This window comes from Lissotriton helveticus, chromosome 5_1 (genome assembly GCF_964261635.1).
Source record: "Lissotriton helveticus chromosome 5_1, aLisHel1.1, whole genome shotgun sequence".
Lineage (NCBI taxonomy): Eukaryota > Metazoa > Chordata > Amphibia > Caudata > Salamandridae > Lissotriton > Lissotriton helveticus.
Genome location: NC_136065.1, coordinates 1,129,572,826 through 1,129,593,862, shown reverse-complemented (window position 1 = coordinate 1,129,593,862; position 21,037 = coordinate 1,129,572,826). Strand labels below are relative to the sequence as shown.

The following is a 21,037-nucleotide window of genomic DNA, read 5'->3' as shown; positions in this document are numbered from 1 at the left end:
TTATTTTTCCTATTGAAGTAAGTGGCTCTCGGGCGGGGCAGGCAGGGCTGGCCAAAGCTGTGACAGGAGTGGTTTGCACTTCTTATGTGCGGATGACTGCTTGGCTGGCCATCCCGTGCCTGCCAAACAGTCCTGTGCACTCTGCCTCTTCCCCACCAGGCTGCATTACACAGCCTGGTGAGGAACATGCAAAGCCTCCCAGTCCCCATCTGATGGCCGTGGTTCGGCGCTTGGACCAATCATCACACTGCATTCCAGCTTTGTGATTGGTTATGTGGAGCCTGGGAGCCCGTTTGCTTCCTGCTACTTCCTGCAGTGGGCGGAGACTGGAAGAAGAGGACGGAGAAGGGCGGCGGCCGGCCAGCCGGCCCAGGTAAATGTATAGATTTGTTTATTTTGTTACCTCACGGGTGCCCCGCAACCCATCCCCCCAGCGCCCGCCCCTGCCCTACTACTCATGATCGGTAGCAGCTGCTTCTGTGTTTAAATTTGTCCAGATGACACAGGACAGTTCCCAGGGGGGGTCTGTCCTAAAACAAGATGGCAGCAGTGTGGGTGCGGGCAGCCTTACTGCCTGCAGCTCCTGGTAGCCCCCAAAGAGGCAGGCCTCACGTTCTCACTGAAGAGCAGAAGGAGTGCCGACACTGCAAAGCAGTGCCATAGGACCCTCTTCAAGCAGCCCTGGTCGTCAATAGCGCAGGTTCTGTGAAAACAGCAGAGGGCTTCTTGGCATTTCCCAGGTAGCAGGGAAGGCCAAGAGCCGGAATGACTCAGAGAAAAGTAGTCGGTGCACCCTGATTTAGCGGAGTTGTGGTCGGGTGTAGTGGAGCTGATGTACAAAGCCGCCATCTCATACAGTGCTTGGCACCACCCCCTTGGGTAGGGCTTTCTGACTGCAAAACTTGATTGTCAGCCAGACCCTGACATTAGTGCCCCAGCCCCCATTGCTGCTTTATTAATATTGCATCATGTAGGGCCATGATCAGTGCACTGTAGGTAGTTATATTTGTGTTGCTCACCAAAACTAGTGTATTTTAGGATTTTTAGGTTTTGCGTCATAACTGTAACCCCCTTCAACTATTTGTTTTAGTGAGCTTTCAGTTCTGTTTGTAAAACATTATTTTGTCTTCTCTGTAAAGAAGCAGATCTTGTCCTTAAATATTCTGTTTGTGTTTTTTAATGACCTAGTTTGGCCCAATGACAGAATAGGAATTCATTTTGCAGAGCTTTTGGCATTGCATGTCTCACCGGGCTCCCATAAGAGCTATGCTTTACAATTGTCCATTTTCAGTGAGGTCCTAGAATGGAACTTTGCCATTGATCATTCCCTGCACCCAGTCCCCATATGTGCAAGGTGTGCTGCTGATTGGTATTAGCCATGCACAGCAAGCTGTTATCACAGTTTTCAACCTGCAGCCATGCTCTGGACAGAATGTGGCCTTTGTTCTTGTATCCATCCAGTCACCTGGCCTCTAGATCTGGGTGTGTATTGTTTTGGACAGCGGTGGATAGTGGTCTTCATCCACATTCTGCTGCAAGAGCCTGTGGCAGGGGAAACACTTGCCCCAGGGCACTTGAATGATAACCTCTATCTAACCTCTTGATACTTTATCCCTATGGCTCAGTTCAGGAATGTGTGCTCTTGTATATAGCAAAATTATAAAACTGAAAAGTAGCAATATTTGAAACCTTTCAAGAACTGAATAATAACGGAAAACAGGGCACTGTCATGATTTGTTCTGCTTTTCAAAAGCAGTTCTTGAACTGAACATGTTTTTGAATCTTTCTGTACAAATGTACTAAACCCTTTTAAACCCACCCGACAACTTTCTGTACCTCCAATTGTTTACAATCTAAAGGATTCTAGTTTGTGCCTGGAAATTACCAGCCCATATCACTGCTTGATAGAATTTGTAAAGCATGGCAAAGTTCTACTCGACCACCAACCCGATAGGATCGGACAAAAGAAAATCTTAGCAAACATCCAAAATGGCTCCATAAAAGTGACTGACACGTCAGAGCAGATCAAGAGGCTTTACCTGCTAAATATAAAGAGGTAAACCTGAAGAAAACTCCACTTTACCTTACTTACATCGATCTTAATTCTGCATTGGAGACAGTAAACCATTCTCTCTTATTAGTGCTGTAAAGTGAAGGAATGCCTGATGATCTTCTCACAGCACTGAAGAAGCTGCATCTCCAGACCATGGCATGAGTGAGGTATGGCACAAGCGGGGAATGCACCACCATATTTCCAGTGAAGTAGGAGGATGACAAGATGGGCTAAAATCTAGCCACTCTGCTATTCTATCATTGTAAAAATGATGTGGGCACCTTCCTGTATGACCTAAAACTGGATGTCGGTACGCTTGTAAAGGGATTTTACCTATCCTCTTTTTCTGCAGACAATGGTTTTCTTTTATCTCAGTCAGAATTGCCATGCATTACCCTTTAGAAGGCTTTGAGACATTTTGCTCCATGGAAAAACTGCAAATCAGTGCAAGCAAAACCAAACTTACTATTGTATATCCAAGAAGTCATTTAAAAAGTATCTTCTGGATTAGTGGAACCAGATAAGAACACATCCAGAAGCTTTTAGTATATGGGCATACTCCTGGATCATAAAGTAACATGGAGGAACCAACTGGAGAAAAATAAAATGACACCTAAAATGTTGTAGCTATATTGGGGTGCAGGGTGAAAATTGGGGGCACCTCATTGGTAAGGTAGACCACTGTAAAATATGCCCCTGCTATGTGAACGCTACAAACCAACAGTAAGTAGACATCATCCTGCGATAGGGGATTCCCATTGTTGTTTTGCGAATTGTGAATTTTTTCATTGGGACCAATCTGAGGAAGTACAAGCCAAATTAAAGTACCAATTCATTGCTTTAATATGTTTTCAACTTACGTGCGTATGAACCGGCCTTGACCATCCAACCACCCACCCTCACCCACACACTCCTACTGTCATTTTGATGGCTGTTTTCAAGGTTGCATGACAGCAGTTGTGAAGAGAAATCGAGCAAGCCGCCAAAAGGCTAAGCATTCCTTGATGGGGGTTCTCCCACTTTCCTGTACAGCAGATAACATCTGTTCTACTATCCACAATGCTGATGACCACAGGTGAATCCCCTAACCCTCTGCAAAATGGCAATCACACCAAGGAACCTCATCTTGGCTCCCCCTCATCAGGCTGGTGAGGAGGAAGGGGAGGGGGCAAGGTATCCCTATCCTATCCCCTTATGTCTTTTTTTACCTTTTTGTTACGACTCTGAACTGAGTCCTGAGTCCTATGATGGTTGCCACCACTTACTGGCTGAGGTGGTGGCAGCTGGTCAGATCTCCGCTTGAGATATGTCGGGATCCGTGGAGGCTCCTCATCCCTAGATATACAACGTTTTTGACCATACAGGAAGGATTTACACCAAAACACAAAATCACTCTTTCTGGAGCACAATATAGCTGTCTGCCAAATTCGGTGTACATTCGTTCAGCGGTTTAGGCTGTAGCTATGTCTATGAGAAAAAGAATGGGTAAAACATGTTTTGCACCCCCCTTTTTTTTCTCGGCCGGCCCGGTCGCGAGAATGACTGTCGCTGATGCAGATCTGTGGTGTTCGAATCGCCGGATGCTGGTTCAGAAGTGTAAGGCTTTGCCTGTTGGATTGCAAATAACAGCGCCAGTGACATTCTGTGTGTCGTCGGGGCCCACTGGGGCATTTTATGGACAATATGGGAACAAGACAACAGCACCCACTTGGAATATTAATTCAGCACCACAATGCTTTGTGCCTGATGCAGTTGATACGCCCACTTGGGCGGGACTGTGAATAAAATATCATGTGGTGCGATGAGCAGCTGTGGCAGTGTTCTTCATTTTTGGCTCGTGATCAAAAACGTCAGTTCAAAACGCGTAGAGCCGCGTGAGGTGACGAACATTTGAATGCGCTTATGCTGTTTCCTTCAGAGCAGAGGGATACCTTCACAGTGGTCATTCTCACTGGGGCAACCTTGTGTGTTTGAATTTTAGCGGCCGGCCCGGTCGCGAGAATGACCTGTCGTTGATGCGGATCTGTGGTGTTCGGATCGCCGGATGCTGGTTCAGAAGTGTAAAGCTCTGACTGTTGGATTGCAAATAACAGCGCCAGTGACATTCTGTGTGTCGTCGGCGCCCACTGGGGCATTTTAGGGACAATATGGGAGCAAGACAACAGCACACACATGGAATATTAATTCAGCACCACAATTACCAGAATGCTTTATTCCTGATGCAGTTGATACGCCCACTTGGGCGGGACTGTGAATAAAATATCATGTGGTGCTATGAGCAGCTGAGGCAGTGTTCTTCATTTTTGGCTCGTGATCAAGAACGCCAGTTCGAAACGCGTAGAGCCGCGTGAGGTGACGAACATTCAAACACACAAGGTTGCCCCAGTGAGAATGACCACTGTGAAGGTATCCCTCTGCTCTGAAGGAAACAGCATAAGCGCATTCAAATGTTCGTCACCTCACGCGGCTCTACGCGTTTCGAACTGAGGTGAAGGCCATTTGAATGCGCTTATGCTGTTTCCTTCAGAGCAGAGGGATACCTTCACAGTGGTCATTCCCACTGGGGCAATCTTGTGTGTTTCAATTTTAGCGGCCGGCCCGGTCGCGAGAATGACCTGTCGCTGATGCGGATCTGTGGTGTTCGGATCGCCGGATGCTGGTTCAGAAGTGTAAGGCTCTGACTGTTGGATTGCAAATAACAGCGCCAGTGATATTCTGTGTGTCGTCGGCGCCCACTGGGGCATTTTATGGACAATATGGGAACAAGACAACAGCACCCACTTGGAATATTAATTAAGCACCACAATTACCAGAATGCTTTGTGCCTGATGCAGTTGATACGCCACTTGGGCGGGATTGTGAATAAAATATCATGTGGTGCGATGAGCAGCTGTGGCAGTGTTCTTCATTTTTGGCTCGTGATCAAGAACGTCAGTTCGAAACACGTAGAGCCGCGTGAGGTGACGAACATTTGAATGCACTTATGCTATTTCCTTCAGAGCAGAGGGATACCTGCACAGTGGTCATTCTCACTGGGGCAAATATATATATATATAACAAATGTCAACATGTAATCTAAACACCCACATGACTTGTGTGTTTCAGGAAAATACTACTTTCTCAAATTTCCATGGCATGGTGTGGAAATGCATTATAAACCTTCACAGTGTCTCATCTTTAGCATTTTGTGCATGCATAAAGTGTTTAATTTTCTGCCTTGTCAATTTTGCAGATGATGGTCACAGATGTTTTTCTTAATTGGTGAGATTCAGCCTCTAGCTAAAGATTTAGTTTTGTTCTTTAGAAGGACAGACACCCCAGCTTTAATAATATCCATTCTTTTATCCCAGGATTACAGTATTTAGCCACCCGTGTTTTGCATAGCCCCTCATCTCTCACAATAGCGTACTTAATGTCAGTCTTATGGTAATGATTGCGTATTACAAAGAAACAATATCATTAAGTGCAAATTAAAAACAAATTATACATTAGTTTCTGTGAAGTGTATAGTTTGGTTTTTTTTAGACACCTTTATTGCAATTTGTTAGGTGAACATGACACATACAAGAAGCATTTGGACAAATATCATTTATCATAAAAAGGGCGAATTGACAATTACAGCATGACTTAGATGTTCCAAGGCTTTCAACATGTTGAACACAGTATGAGATTTGGATCTCCTACAAACATATTCCCGGGTGTGTGTATCTCACATATTGGATGCTTACATTATTTGAACACATTGATAACAACAAATGGAACCGACAGAAGGGAAACCAGGAACCCCTGATTTAACCCCAAAACACCCACCCTCAACCCTAAGCTGTTTAATCTGCATTCTGCCTCTAGGATCTAAGTTGTGTCTAAGTGGGAAATTTACGAGTAAGTACATCCTGTTCATGATTCTTTGATGGTTACATTACTTCGTACTAGGATGTATCACAGATGTACATCCCAAAGTCGATAACGTGTTGTAGAGAAATACAGTGGATGTCAGAGGGTGTCATGGGGCCACCAACTGACAGAGACAGGGCGGACCCGGGTGATATTCTCCCAAACAGGGAAAAAATAGCTTGGATTGAGATATTGAAAACATTCTCCACGTGGGATTTCAAAGTTTTGAGCATATCGTCCCAAATCATGGCAATGGGGTACTTGCGCAGACAGCTGTATTCCTCCCTGCACAATATGCTGCTCTCTGCCGAACCCCAACATATTACCTTGTCCTGCCACTGAGACAAGGGGTGCATGGAGGACTTCCAGCATCTTATGGGGTGCTTCACTAATAAAAGCGCCAGATAGGCGAACTGCGCCACAACCCTAAAACCTTTAGGTCTAGGATATAAATCTAATAGGCAGTGCTTGACACTTTCCCAGTGGGTGATCTCTTGAGTGTGGTTAGTGTGGACCGTGTGCCTGTGCAGTAAGAGGTCAACAAGGGACAAGCCCATAACATGTGCAGTAGTTTCAAGGCCTCTGTGTCACAACAAGGGCAGCTGGGGGATGAAGCAGGGAATATTGAGTTAACTTTCCGCTTTGTGATGTATGCTCTATTTAGAATTGAAAATTGTATACATTTGAAGCGAGAATTACAAGTGTTCCTGCTTAGGTATTCAAGAATAAAGCACCAATTCCTTATTGTGTAGAGCTCTGTTGTACGCTACTCCGGCACCCATAAAGGATTAATGGTGAATAAGTATAGTGAAATATGAAAGTAATTTGAGTGGTGGACACCCTTTGTATGACTACTTTAAATGCTTCCCATTCTACCAGTTGGGATGATGCAGTATTAGCGTTTTCTGCAAAATATGTATTAATCGTTTTAGCTAAAGTGTCTTTAAAGACGATGTTCTCCAATAACTGAGGTTGCATGTGCCAAGTCGAGATGGGAGCAGGAACCTGGGCCCCAAGTCTTGCTAAGTTCTAGAGGGGTGTGAGGGTGTGGTCTGTCAGTGTCTTACCTAAATATGTTGCATGTGTGATATCCGCCTGTAGTGAGGCAGGATACTGTCACTCGAGTTAGAGCTGCTGTGACGAGGGACAAACGTCCTCATTGTTTTAAATCCATAGGTACAGTGTAGGCTGGGGATCTCACTAGACTTTACCTGCCCAGGCAGGGAAATCTCTCTGCCTATGTAATAAGAGGTGCTGGCTCAGTAGTGATTATATGTGGCATACATTAGGCTGCTGTAGCTTAATTCAGGCCTGAACCTCGGAGCAGCCTCCAGAAGAAGCGTGCAAGGCCACAGCAGCACACAAGGGGCACAAGGGCCTCCGGGTAAGTAGCTGCCAGCAGCGCAGAGGGGACCATCCACTGAAGAAAGTCGTCAATAGCCACAACCATACCCCATTAACAGCAAGGTACTCACAACAGGAAGCTCCGAAATGGCCCCAGCCTCCTCACATTGTGCTGCAACTTCCCCTCGATGGCCGGCTAGTATGCATACAGCTGTCCAGGACAACAAATCTACTCTATTCGGTGAGTCCCTTCCCTGCAGGTCGTGTAGACTTATCTATGTTCACTTTGGGGGGAGGGATCCCCACACCTCTGGTGTTGTCTGCAGCTTCAACGCAGTTGGCTCCAAGCCTTGCAACACTGGGCTGATTTGTCGCGGGGGCTCCCACACCAACAGCAGATCCAGGGGACGGGCAGCACCCAAAGAACAGGACCCTACTGCCTTGCAGCAGCCAGCCAGGTCCTTCAGGGGTGTGTTAGGAGGGGGGTTTGTGGTGGGGGGAGCCATGATGACACTGCTTTGCCTTCCCAAAAATGGTACCCTTACTGCCAGGTGCGCAGCACTAGTTAGCTGCGATTCACCTGCCTCGGCCAGCGGACATTAGGATCAGGCGACCAGGACCCCAGAGGGTGCAGGGGTCAATGCTCAGCTGGGTTAACCCATCAAGTTCCCCATTAGGCTTTAGATGTTGGCGGGTGAAGGCTGATTCTCGGGTTCGGCAATAGAAGGATTAGAGAAGTCCGTCTGTCATCTTCGGCAGTTCGCCACACCTCTTCTGTAAAGTGCATAGTTATTGTAGTCTGATGTATCAATGTTTTAGATCAAAGTGCCTCCTTTACTTAAAAGACCTGCCTCTACCTTGAAGTTCTTTTTGTTGAAAGGTCATTTGTATTTAATTACATTTGACTCTACCTGTTATGGCAAGGTTTGGGTCTTCATTTTGTTTATCTAGTTTTGGTTTTCCCGTGTACATTAATTATTGTTTTAAGTTATATGTGTGTATATATAAATATATATGTATGTATATGTGTGTGTGTGTATATATATATATATATATATATATATATGTATATGTGTGTGTGTGTATATATATATATATATGTATATTCACTGAAAAAACCATAGGTTATAGACCATATATAGTTAGGAATTAGCATTTACAAAACCTTGAAAATTCACTGAAAAAACCATAGGTTAGAGACCATATATAGTTAGCTGGACATTTTATTGACATAAAACCAATGAAATTCCATATATAGTTAGTTGCACTAACTATATATCGCGCACCCGCAATCCACTGCTGATGATGTCACATATTACATCATTCATGACATGGTCAGTGACATCACTGATGACATCACTGATGACATCACTGATAACAACATCCAGTGATTTTTTGTTTCTGTAAAGTTTAAATATGTCTTACATATTGAAGAATGAGTGGATGTGTAAGTGTCTGGACGAAGGATTTAGTAGGTGCATGACTGACTGTATGAGTGAGTGATTAAATGTGTCTCACTGAGTGCATGGGTTAGTGACTAATCTGTCTTAATTTGTGCATCATTATGTCTGTTGTTCTGTAAACTGCTGCATGTGTTGATCAGTAGCTATATGAGTAACTATATGGGTTACTGATTGATTGCCCAAGTATTTGTATGGGAGACTGAGTGTGTGTGTGGCTAGCTGGGAGGTGTGTGACTCTGTGCAGATCAATGTGTACTTGTATCAATGATTGTATAAGAAGGTAAGTATGTGTTAGTATATGTTTGAAAATGTAAGGTGCTCTATGTTTAACTGTATAGACAAGAAAATGGAAGTGTCATTGATTCTTTACAGGACTGACTAGGTGTGTGAGTAACTCCATGGATGAGTGGCAGACTGTGAGTGTCTGTATAGGTGTATGAGTGCATATGATAGTGTTGTAAAGATGAGTGATTGTATGTATGAATGATTGTATGGGTGAATGAGTGAAGGTGTGTGTAGACGTAGCAATCAGTGAGTGCGTATTTAGTAACTAGTATTGGTGTGTCAATGGTTTCAAAAATTATACTCTGTATTTAACACTGGGTGAAACAGAGGTTATATTAAAATGTGAGGAGATGCATTGTATTGTCACATGAATGATATCATCAGTGATGTGGTCATTGATGTCAAATGAGATGTCATCAGTGATGTCATCAGTGATGTCATTTGAGATGTCATCAGTGATGTCATCAGTGATGTCACTGACCATGTCATGAATGATGTAATATGTGACATCATCAGCAGTGGATTGCGGGTGCGCGATATATAGTTAGTGCAACTAACTGTATATGGAATTTCATTGGTTTTATGTCAATAAAATGTCCAGCTAACTATATATGGTCTCTAACCTATGGTTTTTTCAGTGAATTTTCAAGGTTTTGTAAATGCTAATTCCTAACTATATATGGTCTATAACCTATGGTTTTTTCAGTGAATTTTCAAGGTTTTGTAAATGCTAATTCCTAACTATATATGGTCTATAACCTATGGTTTTTTCAGTGAATTTCAATGGTTTTTTAATAGCAAATATCATAAGCTGTCGAATGTCAAGTACGTGGTAAGTAAAAACATTTTCATATTTATGCACACTGATCTGCTTTGAATGCTGCCCCCCACCCCTCATTTCTATTAGGAGTACTCTCTCTTTGCAGATAGTGAAGGGTAGTTAACGCAGGCCTTTGCCCCCGTTGTAATCCGTCGTGCCTGCTTCTCTCTCCATTTGATTGATTGTCTCTAACCTATGGTTTTTTCAGTGAATTTTCAAGGTTTTGTAAATGCTAATTCCTAACTATATATGGTCTATAACCTATGGTTTTTTCAGTGAATTTTCAAGGTTTTGTAAATGCTAATTCCTAACTATATATGGTCTATAACCTATGGTTTTTTCAGTGAATTTCAATGGTTTTTTAATAGCAAATATCATAAGCTGTCGAATGTCAAGTACGTGGTAAGTAAAAACATTTTCGTATTTATGCACACTGATCTGCTTTGAATGCTGCCCCCCCACCCCTCATTTCTATTAGGAGTACTCTCTCTTTGCAGATAGTGAAGGGTAGTTAACGCAGGCCTTTGCCCCCGTTGTAATCCGTCGTGCCTGCTTCTCTCTCCATTTGATTGATTGTTCTCTTTGGTTCATTCTCTATTTACAAACAAGCACAGAGTCGCAATACTCTGTTTAGTCTTTGCAGATAGCGAAAAAATCGTGTAAAAAAAACAAAAGGAATCGAGCAAAATCAGTAGGCCACTAATGGGATCTCTTTTTCACCTCGCTAAAATAGAAACATTAGGAACAACCTGTTGAAAATAGCAATGTGTATGTACATAAGCGGCGTTCATTTGTGTTCACAGTACCCCTTGTTGATTGTTTGAATCGAGCATTGAATTGTGCGAAGTTGGTTCTCTTAAGGATCTTCTCTGCCTGCAAACAAGGAAGAATAGGAATATTCTCTCTCCCTTTGCAGATAGTGAAGGGTAGGTAACGCAAGCCTTTAACACGTCGTACCTATTTCATTCCTCATTGATTGATTGATTGTCCGAACATTGACTGTTTGGGAATTAGTTCTTTTTGGAGGTATTCCCTGTTTGCAAATAAACGTAGGAAAATCTTTGCAAGTAGTGAAAGGGTAGGTAATGCGGACCTTTCTCCCCCGTTGTAATCTGTCATGCCTATCTACTCCCCACTGATTGATGCACCTGTTTCACCCGGACCATTTACTAGAGATATCTGGCCCAACAAGAGAGCACCCCTAGTGAAAAGGACATATGCAATAATAACGAAGTGATCACTGTATCCTGTTAACAGAAACTTTAGCATGAAACAACCTGGAAAGAAAAGAATAGGAAAACGAAAATCAGTAGGCCACTGATGAACTTTTTATTAAATAACAAACAAAGAAACGATAACAATACGTAATGATAAAACCTATTATTGTCCTAGAAACAAGAAACGTTAGAAGTAAGCCCGTAATAAGAAACCTGAAAACATCGCCCCTCACTGCACCAAAACGTGTCTGTCCCACCGCCTGCCACGGCCAAATAACGGCAAACTGGGAAAGATAGAAGTCAGCAGACATCCGCCCCATTCTAGAAACTTCCAAAGGGCAACAGGTTTTCGGCTACGCCCAGCCGGAAGCAACACATATAAGGCAGGTCCTGCTGCCACGCCTCGGAGATCATCACGTAGGGTGTAGCCGGAGGAGAGGCCGAGGCCGAGGCCAGCGGGACCCGGCCAGGGGGATTGACAACGCTGGAGAGTTGCAGGGGGGGTAATGTCCGTGTCCTCGACCCTCCCCTCTCTCTCCCAGTCCGGCCGCGGTGGCCCTTGACAGTTTCAGGTAGTCCCGCCACATTCTCTACCAGTCCGGCCACCAACGGCCGGGGCCGATGGGATCCGGCTGCAGCCGATAAACCAAGGAACCCGTTCATGGGGCCAGAGCAAGGGGCGTCCGGCCGACATCCACCGGAAGCCCGGCCCGAAGTCGGACGGGACACTTCTTCTTTCTTGAATAATGGCTTTGACAACACTGGGGGGGATGTCTTGCACATGCCTCCGACCCCCCCCCCCCCCTCGTCCTCATCGCCTAGTCCGGCCATAACAAATCTCAAGCGAGACGCCGTGGGGTGCACTGGGAGGGAGAGACGGTGCGAACAGGCCTCTCCCGCCTCCTCAGTGGAGGCTTCCCACCTGCACCCTCAGCGCTCCAGGCGCCCGGAAAAGGGTTCTTCCACTGTGGCGATGCTGCAACGTCTCGCCCGGCAGGGTGGAGCCCGTCCGCTCATTTGACCCCGCGATCGCCAGTAGCTACCGAACTCTCAAAATGGCGATCGACCTGGCAAGAGCGGGCCCAGCATAAAGAAATGGCCCGGTCACTGGTTGACTCCACCACAGTAGTCCTCCACGACCTTGAAGATTCTAGAGGAGCCGCGGGAGTCTCCGACCCCCGCAGACACCCCCGATGGGGAATGACTGCCATGATCGCCCGTGGAGTGACGAAACTGTATCCGTGGGACGTCGGCGCTCCCATGCTGGCGCCAGCCTCACTTTGAATTACTAGAATCCTGCAAACCTCAGTTCCGGTGAAAGCACACTGTGACCCGGTAGGAAAAATTGTTGCACCCCCTCCCCTTTTTGACTGATAGTTCAAACCACCGATCCTTTCCTTTGCCCTTTTACCAGAACTTTGGACTGCCTCCCCCTCTTTTACATTTTCTAGAGAAAACAAAACATTAACCACTACATTAGCATAGCAGTTGACACCAGAACTGTTTTCAAATTGAAAACCAACAACATCTTCAACAGAATCCTTTTTGTTTCTGCTGTGACCCTGCTACAGCACAGGCATTGTCCCCAGCAGTAATTCTGCAATGCCGGTAAGAATACCTGTGGTGCCTACTGGACTCACTCACCCCCGCGGCGCCCCACGCCGTTATTTGCTGGGCGGCAACTTACTAGACATCACCTTCGTGCCATCTAGATTTCAGCGCGTTCTGCTGCCTTGGAACTATGCGCACAACAGACTGCTACTGACGACCCACCCCCAGGCAACATCTTCTGAATTTTCATAATTTGAAAGAACTAGTAACATATCCTCATCAGGAATTTCCTCATGAAAAGTCTGCAATGATGATTCTTGTAACTCTATGGTCTCCAAACATTCGATAAATTCGCCATCAAGAGATTGATCAAAAAAATCATTCAAGTCATCTCCTCCTTGTGAGAAAATTTCATTATTGGTGCTGCCAATTTCAATAAATGTATTGGATAATTCAAAAGAAATTGCCACGGTCTCTTCGTTGTTTAAATGTTTTTACTGTTTTTGTTTTGTTGTATATATTTATAAGTTATTAAAGTTTTATAATCCTACTACTTTGTTGGAGTGCTATATATTTTTAATGTGACACATAAATGTAAAAACTTTGATGTACAAAGAGTCATCCCTGGAATCTTCCGCTTCAGGCTCGGTCCCCTCCCCAATCACAATACAGGATGGTTTTCAGATAGTAGGAACACGTGTGGTGTGACGGATCTCATCGGGTGTGGGCCTTGATCTACTATAACTCCTTTGAAGAGGGGTGATTCTTTACAGCTGGGGCCATAAACTACATCTGCAGGGCTAGCTGATAGCCTGGACAATCGGACACAGAGGAAGAGGAGTGTCAGAGGGTGCGGTAGTGAATAGGGCGAAAGGGAGGTGTCGGGCGGGCACAGAGTGTGATTCTCAGGGAAGAGCAGCGCAGATGGGGAGAGGTTTATTGCCCATGCATAACACAGAGAGCGGGGGTGACCAGTGCCTGGGGAAGATGCTTGCGAGGGTGGGGAGCCATGCTACGAATCGACAGCGTGCAGAGAGTGGGTCTGGTCAAGGCATCTAAAATGGCTGCCGTGCACGACAAAAGTGTGGCATTTCAAAAAAGGCAAGATGGCGCAAACAATGTTTTTCAACACTTCCTCATTTCCTTCGAATCGAACGTTAACAGACGTTGGTGCATATTACCAAAGTTAAGCGATATTTATCGCTAACGATGCTTACCAACGAATTTTTTACCGCTAAGCATCGTCAGAAATTATCGAAGATAAACCTTGCTATTATCAAGGTTTATCGCAAATGCGATAAAAAACGACCGCAATGCATTAATATCGCTGAAAACTCAGCGATATTCATGCATTACCGAGCTAATGCTCTTAGCCATGTTATCCACCTCCCATTGGATAACATGGCTAAGAACTGCTCAGGGCAGGTGTTAGTTTTTGGAGATATTCGCGCTTAGCGCGAATATCTCCAAAACTTGGTAATAGGAGATATATATCTTGCATGTTGTAATGCAAATTATTGTGGTATATGGAACTCATACCATAATCTCTCAGGAAAGCAGAAACTGATCCTTTTGGGACCGCCTGAGAAGGCCTAGGGGGTGAGGGGTACTCTACTTTGCCCCCTTTTCACGTTCCGAACTATTTTATTTTACTCTCTTCTGTAATTACACAAAATAGCAGCGATAAGATGCATCAGAGACACACAGTGAGAGAAAGGAGGCCGGAGATGAAGAAGAGATGCCAAATACACATTGGAGATAATATAGTGGGAGAAGGGAAGTAAATATGAGTAAACTTACCATGTAACATAAAAATGTTGCACTCTATACTATAAGTCTCATTTTATACTACAATCACTTCGCTACAACCTCATAAATTAAAAATAAAAATGAATAATGTCTCAAACAATTTTTGATTTCTAAATATAAATTTATTCTTCTGAATTTTCTAAATTTGAAAGAACTAGTAACATGTCCTCATCAGTAATTTCCTCTTCAATCATCTCATCTGGAATCTCCTCATTAAAAGTCTGCAATGATGATTCTTGTAACTCTATGGTCTCCAAACATTCGATAAATTCGCCATCAACAGATTCATCAAAAAAATCATTCAAGTCATCTCCTCCTTGTGACAATATTTCATTATTGGTGCTGTCAATTTCAATCAATGTAGTGGAATCATTCAAGTCATCTCCTCCTTGTGACAATATTTCATTATTGGTGCTGTCAATTTCAATCAATGTAGTGGACAATTCAAAAGAAATTGCCACGGTCTCTTCATTGTGAGCCATTTTATTTTAAAATTGCTTGCTGTAAATTGCAGAAAAAAATAATCACTTTCATTTATCGTTTTTAGTAATACATAATATAAAACTAACCTTATCAAGTATTTAGTATAACAGAAGGACTGCAAATAAATAACAGAATTTTTTTTTCAAATTATCTTCAAGTGTACAACATAGTTCCCCTTACAAATTAACAACTCACCTTTTTAAAAGTAGGAGAAGTGTTACTACTGTGTAAATCAAACACCAGAAATTCACCACCAAAAATTCCTCACAAATGTACCTCAGACAGTAGTATCACAAAATGGCTGTGGTTTCCTCTCATTTGAGATATATACATAACCAATTAACTTTCATCACACACAAATACAAAATCAAAGTAACATTTTAATTGGTTCTAAATTTCAACACTTTCAAATGTGTTTTCCCCATGCAATTTTCCATAGGACATTTACATACGTCTACAGCCTGAATGGCTGAACGGAATTACACCAAACTTGGCAAAATGGTACATCAAACCTAAGAGGTCAGGAAGGATCTACTATGCCCCCTTATGGTCATTTGCCCCTTCGCTTTGGCCTCCTCTTGTCTCTCGATCCTACCGAGAGACAAGATGGCGGCCGCTACGGACTGTTTGGAATGTTTACAGACGCCGGAGAACCAATCAGCTTCGCAAAGCTCCGTAACGCGAAAAGTACGCGAAGCGGAGCGCTGTTACAGATATATATCTTTTTTTGAACGTTAATTTCTCAAAATCCACTGGAGCACATATATTGAGACCTAGCAAAGGCACATCGGGCTACCAGTCCCTAATATTTTGCCAAGTTTCGTGCAAATCCATTCAGCCGTTTTATTATTATTATTTTTTTTTTTTGCCCCGCGGGGCCCTTTTAAAACCTCCACATCAAACCTAGGGGGTCAACTAGGATCTACTATGCCCCCTTATGGTCATTTGCCCCTTCGCTTTGGCCTCCTCTTGTCTCTCGATCCTACCGAGAGACAAGATGGCGGCCGCTACGGACTGTTTGGAATGTTCACAGACGCCGGAGAACCAATCAGCTTCGCTTCACAAAGCTCCGTACCGCGAAAAGTCCGCGAACCGGAGCGCTGCCCGGTCCGCTGTTACAGATATATATCTTTTTTTGAACGTTAATTTCTCAAAATCCACTGAAGCACATATATTGAGACCTAGCAAAGGCACATCGGGCTACCAGTCCCTACAATTTTGCCAAGTTTCGTGCAAATCCATTCAGCCGTTCGGGCTAAAAGTGAGGCCAACCGCCCTATGGGAAACTCAATGTTAAAAACACGTTTTGGGACCCCCCTTTTTTCTCGGCCCCCCTTGACGAAACCCCCCCAAATTTTCAGGGGCTGCTCAGAAACAAAATTTTCCATTTTCCTGAAAATTTCAGCCAATTCCGTCCACAAACGCCAAAGTTATTAGACATAGAATTTTCAAAAATCCCATAGAGAAAAAATCCTAACTATATATACCTACTGGCGACCGCCAGTAGGTAATATGTGTGTGTGTGTGTATATATATATATGTATATATGTGTGTGTGTGTGTGTGTATATATATATATATATATATATATATATATATGTGTATATGTGTATATATATATATATATATTACCGACTAGCGGTCGCAAGTATATATAGACCTAGTTTCCATAGGAAATCCGCAACATTCTATTGGGAATAACTTTGGCGCCGGTTGATGAATCTCCGCGAATTTCTCAAAGAAGATGGCCCGCTCCGCTCCGCTCGTTCCCTGAAAGTTTTGGGGGGATTCGTCAAGTGGGGGGGTGAGAAAAAAGGGGGGTCCCAAAACGTGTTTTCCCCATGTTATTTTCCATTGGACGATTAGACAGGGCTACAGCCCGAACCGCTGAACGGAATTACACCAAACTTGGCAAAATGGTAGGGACTGGTACGCAGTACGGCCTTTTGTTTAAATGGTGTAAATCCCTCCAGTAATTGTTGAGAAAATTGAATTTGAAAAAGTGTATATACCTATATAAGCTTACTGTAAGCTTACTGTACTCTGTACCTTCCCGAGTACGAGCGGCATTCTGATTGGCTGCCAATGTCTGTCAACACTCCAAAACAGAAATTGTTGGCAGCCATCTTGTACCTCGGTAGACTGAGGCACAGGAAAGCAGAAAAACAAACGTGTAGAACCCAAAAAGGGTGCAGGGTAGAAGCACCCTGACCCCCTAGGCCTGCTCAGGGGGTCCCACAAGGACCCCCCAGACCCCCCATATTTTTTTTTTTAAATTGCGGGGTACCAAATCGTGGCGGCATAGTGATAAAGAAGTGTGGGGGTCCACAATCCCCCCACACTGCACCGGGGACCGCCGCCCCCGGGGCAAAGCAACGCAGCCCCTTGGCGAATACTGGAGGCTCCTGGGGGGCTACTTGGCCCCCAGGGACCCCCAGTATGCAAGGGGAATTAGTTCCTATTCTGCAAACACGCCAGGGGTTGCTCTGCAGAGAGGTGTTAAAAAGGGCGTGGCCTCATTACACCTCTCTGCAATGCAGCCCCCTGGCGCATACTGCAGGTTCCAGGTGGGCTAGTTGGCCCCCAGGGACCCCCAGTATGCAAGGGGAATTAGTTCCCCCTCTGCAAACACGCCCGGGGGCTGCGTTGCAGAGAGGTGTAAAAAAGGCTGTGGCCTTATTACACCTCTGTAATGCAGCTCCCTGGCTTATACTGGAGGTTCCTGGTGGGCTAGTTGCCCCCCAGGGACCCCCAGTATGCAATAGGAATTAGTTCCTCCTCTGCAAACGCGCCAGGGGTTGCGCTGCAGAGTGTTGTAAAAAGGGGGCGTGCCCTCTGAACACCTGCCTGCAAAAATGTAGTAAATCCGTATAAAAAAAATAACAATTAATACATTTAAAAATTGTCATTTAAAAAACCTTCGAAATTCTATGAAAAAAACATAGGTTTCAGGCCTTATATAGTTAGGAATTAGCATTTAAAAAAACTTGCTAATTCACTGAAAAAACCATAGGTTTCAGGCCTTATATAGTTAGGAATTAGCATTTAAAAAACCTTGCAAATTCACTGAAAAAACCATAGGTTTCAGGCCTTATATAGTTAGGAATTAGCATTTAAAAAACCTTGCAAATTCACTGAAAAAACCATAGGTTTCAGGCCTTATATAGTTAGAAATTAGCATTTAAAAAACCTTGCAAATTCACTGAAGAAACCATAGGTTTCAGGCCTTATATAGTTAGGAATTAGCTTTTAAAAAACCTTGCAAATTCACTGAAGAAACCATAGGTTTCAGGCCTTATATAGTTAGGAATTAGCATTTAAAAAACCTTGCAAATTCACTGAAGAAACCATAGGTTTCAGGCCTTATATAGTTAGGAATTAGCTTTTAAAAAACCTTTGTAATTCACTCAAAAAAACTATAAGTTTTAGGGGTGTTATAGTTAGCTGGACATTTCACTCATACAAAACCATTGAAATTGCTCCTATATAGTTAGTTGTACTAACTATATTTCACGCACCCGCAATCCACTGCTGATGATGTCACATATTAGATCATTCATGACATGGTCAGTGACATCACTGATGACATCTCAAATGACATCACTGATTACATCACTGATGACATTATCCATGTGACAATCACATACACCTTTTCATACACTATTAAAATCTTTCATCACTCTTTGTAAAATACAGAGTATCCTATTTGAATCCATTGTCACAGCAATACAAGTACCTACAAATCCACTCAGTGATTCATAGATGTATACACACATCTAATCACTTATCTGTAGATTCACTCATACATGCTGTCAATGAACAATAGAACACTATCAAAAATACTTATACACCTATATCGACATTACACACCAGCACACATCCTATTCACATAGGAAGTCATCCTACTCACCTATGCAAACAATGGATCATACTTACATATTTACTTAGCAAAACACTTATACAAACACCACTTCATCTATTCATTTAGATAGTAAGTCATACTTAGTGAATTATAAAATCATTATTAAAAGTATACAGTTATCCATACAGTCACTCAAACAATCATTGAGTCTTATGTATACTTTTTTATATACAACAACTGACACAAACACTGCCTTTTATTTTTCTAGTTTGTTGGACATGTAGCATTGAGAAATATATTTGCTCATGACCACACCCATAAAGAGATTCATTCACCCAAACTGTTAGAACATGTAGTTTTAACTTCATATATCTACTGAATCAACTATTCACACATCTTTGGACAGTCACACACCCCCACCGAACCACACACACTTTCACACTCCCATACAAATACTCAGTTAACTAATCAATAACTAATATAGACTTTCACATAGCTAGTAACCAACTGTAGAATCAGTTTACACAACAACTGACAAAGTGATACAGATATTCACACAGTTTAGTCACTATCCACTATATTTAGTGAGACACTATAAATTGGTCAAGTAAACAGTCAATTACATGCCACTAAATCCTCCATCCAAATATTTATTTATATATATCCACTCATTCTTCAATGCAAATTGCTATATATATAATACATATTTAAATAACGAAGCAAACCACATTCACTGGATGATGTCATCAGTGATGTCATTTGAGATGTCATCAGTGATGTCACTGACCATGTCATGAATGATCTAATATGTGACATCATCAGCAGTGGATTGTGGGTGCGCGAAATATAGTTAGTACAACTAACTATATAGGAGCAATTTCAATGGTTTTGTATGAGTGAAATGTCCAGCTAACTATAACATCCCTAAAACTTATAGTTTTTGAGTGAATTACAAAGGTTTTTTAAAAGCTAATTTCTAACTATATAAGGCCTGAAACCTATGGTTTTTTCAGTGAATATATATATATATGTATATGTATATATATGTATATATATGTATATGTGTATATATGTATATTTGTATATGTGTATATATGTATGTATGGATATTTCGTTACAGCAACTCCGGTAATCAGGATATCGCCTAGCCAGCTCGTGGGCTGTCCGAGATGGGCCACCGGTAGCCCAAAATATCCAGACACACTCTGTTGGTTCAACAGACGTAGCACATAGCATTACAATGGTTGAAACGTGATCAAGCGAAAGTTGAAACGCATTGTTTCCTGCCAATAAACCACTTTGTGCACTAGCAACTTGAAGTGTCCGAGTACGTCTGTTGAACCAACGGAGTGTGTCTGGATATATCTATTTATTAATAAAAAATTAAAATTTTTTCCAATGGAACCTAATAAGGCAAAATATGTATCCTTCACTAGAATCAATGTTTATAGTTTGTCCAGTAGACTATATAATAGTTCATTTATTGGAATCAAATAAAGATATATATATATGCTAAGAGACAGGTATCTTAGTCTGTATTTGTTGAATACTGAACCTAGATACTATTCTTAAAACGCTAAACAAAAATTATAAAGACTGTGAGTCAGCCCAGAATTTAAAAGTCAGTTGAATAAATGTAATATGAACCTTTCCATTGATATATTTCTGTTTTCAGTATCTGATATTCAAATACTTATGTTTCATTTTTGAAAGGATTCAAGATTTCTTTTAAACGTCTTTTTCATTTGTGTAATGTTTTTATTTTCTTGCAACAGACGCATCGATATATTACAGCATATACTCCCATCTGCATTGCAAAAGCAGTGAAAAATGCAACAGAGATAAAAGGAATGCGGAGAGCTCATGTGAGTCTAGTTTTTGGGTCGACAATGTCTCCTGATAACACTGAAGTGGCTTTCTTTAGCTTTGTTTTATGTTTTTCTAATACATGGTTCACTGAAGCCCCAAAAGCTGCATTGTCATAGGTAACATCAGTAACATGTGTTTTTTAAGAATAAAGACTAGCTAGTACAGAAATGAAACCCCTTCTGATTGATACTTCTAACTGCAGATTCCTCACCTAGTGAATAATCCTTAGGCGTCGGACTGTATCTGGAAACTTTCTGAGCAGTCACGCTGCTGGGTGGCGTCATGCAGCTTGGCGCTGACTTCATTCTGCACTGGAAGTGATGAGCGAAGCCGCATATACCCGCCACCTATACATGCTGATATCAGTTCCTTTCTTTCCACGCTTTGA

The 21,037-nt window shown here is 42.7% G+C and overlaps 1 protein-coding gene across 1 annotated transcript in view; it reads left to right on the top strand.

Moving 5' to 3' along the window:
- XPNPEP1 (X-prolyl aminopeptidase 1) overlaps positions 1-21,037 on the top strand; it is a 410,780-nt gene that overhangs the window by 187,809 nt on the left and 201,934 nt on the right. The window contains exon 12 of the mRNA XM_078643742.1: positions 20,556-20,645. Within this exon, the coding sequence (XP_078499868.1) occupies positions 20,556-20,645 (90 nt within the window). The remainder of the gene's footprint in view (positions 1-20,555; positions 20,646-21,037) is intronic.